This window comes from Anoplopoma fimbria, chromosome 22, assembly GCF_027596085.1.
Source record: "Anoplopoma fimbria isolate UVic2021 breed Golden Eagle Sablefish chromosome 22, Afim_UVic_2022, whole genome shotgun sequence".
NCBI classification, from domain to species: Eukaryota; Metazoa; Chordata; class Actinopteri; order Perciformes; family Anoplopomatidae; genus Anoplopoma; species Anoplopoma fimbria.
Genome location: NC_072470.1, coordinates 940134 through 945306, shown reverse-complemented (window position 1 = coordinate 945306; position 5173 = coordinate 940134). Strand labels below are relative to the sequence as shown.

The window sequence follows — 5173 nt, the reverse complement described above, 5'->3', positions numbered from 1 at the left end:
TTCACTGTAATACCACTCTGTAACTATAACAGTACTAATACCACACTGTAATACTACTCTGTAACTATAACAATACTAATACCACACTGTAATACTACTCTGTAACTATAACAGTACTAATACCACACTGTAATACTACTCTGTAACTATAACAGTACTAATACTTCACTGTAATACTACTCTGTAACTATAACTATAACAGTACTAATACCACACTGTAATACTACTCTGTAACTATAACAGTACTAATACTTCACTGTAATACTACTCTGTAACTATAACAGTACTAATACTTCACTGTAATACTACTCTGTAACTATAACAGTACTAATACCACACTGTAATACTACTCTGTAACTATAACAGTACTAATACCACACTGTAATACTACTCTGTAACTATAACAGTACTAATACTTCACTGTAATACTACTCTGTAACTATAACAGTACTAATACTTCACTGTAATACTACTCTGTAACTATAACAGTACTAATACCACACTGTAATACTACTCTGTAACTATAACAGTACTAATACCACACTGTAATACTACTCTGTAACTATAACAGTACTAATACCACACTGTAATACTACTCTGTAACTATAACAGTACTAATACCACACTGTAATACTACTCTGTAACTATAACAGTACTAATACTTCACTGTAATACTACTATAACTGTAACTATAACAGTACTAATACCTCACTGTAATACTACTCTGTAACTATAACAGTACTAATACCACACTGTAATACTACTCTGTAACTATAACAGTACTAATACCACACTGTAATACTACTCTGTAACTATAACAGTACTAATACCACACTGTAATACTACTCTGTAACTATAACAGTACTAATACCACACTGTAATACCACTCTGTAACTATAACAGTACTAATACCACACTAATACTACTCTGTAACTATAACAGTACTAATACCACACTGTAATACTACTCTACCACACTGTAACTATAACAGTACTAATACTTCACTGTAATACTACTCTGTAACTATAACAGTACTAATACTTCACTGTAATACTACTCTGTAACTATAACAGTACTAATACCACACTGTAATACCACTCTGTAACTATAACAGTACTAATACCACACTGTAATACTACTCTGTAACTATAACAGTACTAATACTTCACTGTAATACTACTCTGTAACTATAACAGTACTAATACTTCACTATAACAGTGTAATACCACTCTGTAACTATAACAGTACTAATACTTCACTGTAATACTACTCTGTAACTATAACAGTACTAATACTTCACTGTAATACTACTCTGTAACTATAACAGTACTAATACCACACTGTAATACTACTCTGTAACTATAACAGTACTAATACCACACTGTAATACTACTCTGTAACTATAACAGTACTAATACCACACTGTAATACTACAACTATAACTGTAACTATAACAGTACTAATACCACACTGTAATACTACTCTGTAACTATAACAGTACTAATACCACACTGTAATACTACTCTGTAACTATAACAGTACTAATACTTCACTGTAATACTACTCTGTAACTATAACAGTACTAATACTTCACTGTAATACCACTCTGTAACTATAACAGTACTAATACTTCACTGGAATACTACTACTAATACTACTGTAATACTACTCTGTAACTATAACAGTACTAATACCACACTGTAATACTACTCTGTAACTATAACAGTACTAATACCACACTGTAATACACTCTGTAACTATAACAGTACTAATACCACACTGTAATACTACTCTGTAACTATAACAGTACTAATACTAATACACACTGTAATACTACTCTGTAACTATAACAGTACTAATACTTCACTGTAATACCACTCTGTAACTATAACAGTACTAATACCACACTGTAATACTACTCTGTAACTATAACAGTACTAATACCACACTGTAATACTACTCTGTAACTATAACAGTACTAATACCACACTGTAATACTACTCTGTAACTATAACAGTACTAATACCACACTGTAATACCACTCTGTAACTATAACAGTACTAATACCACACTGTAATACTACTAATACTCACACTGTAACTATAACAGTACTAATACTTCACTGTAATACTACTCTGTAACTATAACAGTACTAATACCACACTGTAATACTGTAACTATAACAGTACTAATACCACACTGTAATACTACTCTGTAACTATAACAGTACTAATACCACACTGTAATACCACTCTGTAACTATAACAGTACTAATACCACACTGTAATACTACTCTGTAACTATAACAGTACTAATACCACACTGTAATACTACTCTGTAACTATAACAGTACTAATACCACACTGTAATACTACTCTGTAACTATAACAGTACTAATACTTCACTGTAATACTACTCTGTAACTATAACAGTACTAATACCACACTGTAATACTACTCTGTAACTATAACAGTACTAATACCACACTGTAATACCACTCTGTAACTATAACAGTACTAATACTTCACTGTAATACTACTCTGTAACTATAACAGTACTAATACTTCACTGTAATACTACTCTGTAACTATAACAGTACTAATACTTCACTGTAATACTACTCTGTAACTATAACAGTACTAATACCACACTGTAATACTACTCTGTAACTATAACAGTACTAATACCACACTGTAATACTACTCTGTAACTATAACAGTACTAATACCACAATACTGTAACTATAACAGTACTAATACTTCACTGTAATACTACTACTCTGTAATACTACTCTAACTATAACAGTACTAATACTTCACTGTAATACTACTCTGTAACTATAACAGTACTAATAATACTCACTATAACAGTACTATACTACTCTGTAACTATAACAGTACTAATACTTCACTGTAATACTACTCTGTAACTATAACAGTACTAATACTGTAATACTACACTGTAATAACAGTACTAATACTGTAATACTATATAACAGTACTAATACTTCACTGTAATACTACTCTGTTACTATAACAGTACTAATACCACACTGTAATACTACTCTGTTACTATAACAGTACTAATACTTCACTGTAATACTACTCTGTTACTATAACAGTACTAATACCTCACTGTAATACTACTGTGTTTCTTGAAAAGTACTCATAACCTTTCTAGTGTGACAGAAAATATTTTTGAAATACTGATTGAATAACTTAACGTTTAAATAAAGATTCTTTTGAAACCCTTATCAACCCAATCAGACGCCTGGTGCTGGAGGCGAGCCGCTTCCTGTTCATGCTAAGCTAACGGCTAACGGGCCTTGTGACCCCCCTCTATAGATCCTGTGTTTCTCAAAATAAACTGGTTTCATTTGTTTACTGTGGATCAAACGCTCTGATGTTTCAGATTACAAGAGATGTGCTCGTCTGCTGACTCGTCTGGCCAGCAGCCCTCGCTGTGCGGAGAGATAAACACCGGTGAGGCTACAGACCATAATATTCATCTAGAACATGGTTACGTCCTGTCCACCTTTTTCATGGTTCTACAAGTCTACAGGTACCACAGAGTCTTTAGAACCGGTTTATCATAGACTCCATTCAACCTGTAGAGGCTTTGCTCCTGTGGACTGTATAGTGTGCAGAATGCAGACTGTGTAGAACCTGCAGAACGTGTAGACTACATAGTACCTAGAACCAAGACTTTGTAGAGCCTGTAGAACATGTGGAGTGTATATTTTGAGGAACAGAGACTTTGCAGAACCTGTAGAACCTGTTGACTGTATAGTGTGTAGAACAGAGACTTTGTAGAACCTGCAGAACATGTGGGCTGTATAGTGTGTAGAACAGAGACTTTGTAGAACCTGTGGACTGTATAGTGTGTAGAACAGAGACTTTGTAGAACCTGTGGACTGTATAGTGTGTAGAACAGAGACTTTGTAGAACCTGTGGACTGTATAGTGTGTAGAACAGAGACTTTGTAGAACATGTGGGCTGTATAGTGTGTAGAACAGAGACTTTGTAGAACATGTGGGCTGTATAGTGTGTAGAACAGAGACTTTGTAGAACCTGCAGAACATGTGGGCTGTATAGTGTGTAGAACAGAGACTTTGTAGAACCTGCAGAACATGTGGGCTGTATAGTGTGTAGAACAGAGACTTTGTAGAACCTGTGGACTGTATAGTGTGTAGAACAGAGACTTTGTAGAACCTGCAGAACATGTGGGCTGTATAGTGTGTAGAACAGAGACTTTGTAGAACCTGTGGACTGTATAGTGTGTAGAACAGAGACTTTGTAGAACCTGTGGACTGTATAGTGTGTAGAACAGAGACTTTGTAGAACCTGTGGACTGTATAGTGTGTAGAACAGAGACTTTGTAGAACATGGGCACCATATAGTGGGTAGAATAGATATTTGGTAGAACCTGTGGAACATGTTGGCCCTGCACACCCTATAGTCTGTTGGTTTAAAGAGCCTGTAATCTGACATTCCCTTAAAACTGTTGGCAAAAAAACCCTGTAGAACCTGTAACGCCTTGCATCATGGGAAACGTAGTATTCAAAAATGTTAAACATATTTTACCTTAAGCTGCTGAATCCCCGGTTCTTCTTAAAGGGACAGTTTGATTCTGTTTGATTCTCTTTTTTGAGCTTTACTTTAATCGTTCCTTCTTTTCTCAATCACTTGTTAGAACAGATCTTAACGAGGTTCTACCACTGACGAGCCAGAAGACGTTCTCCAGCCAATAGAACCTCCTCAAACTCACCTCTCCTGTGTTCTACTGGAATCTACTCTGCTGACGTCAACCTCAACGTTCAGACTGAGAAAACATAAGGATTTCTATTTTTCCTCTGATGGTTGGAGGTGATTCTACTGGTTTCTATTGACGCGGCAGGATTTCTCTCTGGATCGCTGCTTTAAATCAAAACAAACGAAAACTAACGCAGGTTTCAACAGAGACTTTTTTTCTGGACCGAATGTCTTTTTCAGCGTTTTCATTTTATTCTGGACTTGTTTTTTCCCGTTTGAAGCCTTTGGAGGAAATAAATGGACAAACCCTCTGATCGGACATCAGCTCAACTATTCGTTGCCTTTTGTTTTGTCGTCCTGTACGACAGAAACATATCGTAGATGCTGAATGTGTTTTGTGTTAATAATAAAAACTAATAATA

At 35.0% G+C, this 5173-nt stretch overlaps 1 protein-coding gene across 1 annotated transcript in view; it reads left to right on the top strand.

Annotated features, from left to right (window-relative positions):
* alkal2b (ALK and LTK ligand 2b) overlaps positions 1-5173 on the top strand; it is an 8996-nt gene extending 3823 nt beyond the window's left edge. The window contains exons 4-5 of the mRNA XM_054624170.1: positions 3412-3482; positions 4698-5173. Coding sequence (XP_054480145.1) covers positions 3412-3476 — 65 coding nt within the window. The 3' untranslated portion in view covers positions 3477-3482; positions 4698-5173. The remainder of the gene's footprint in view (positions 1-3411; positions 3483-4697) is intronic.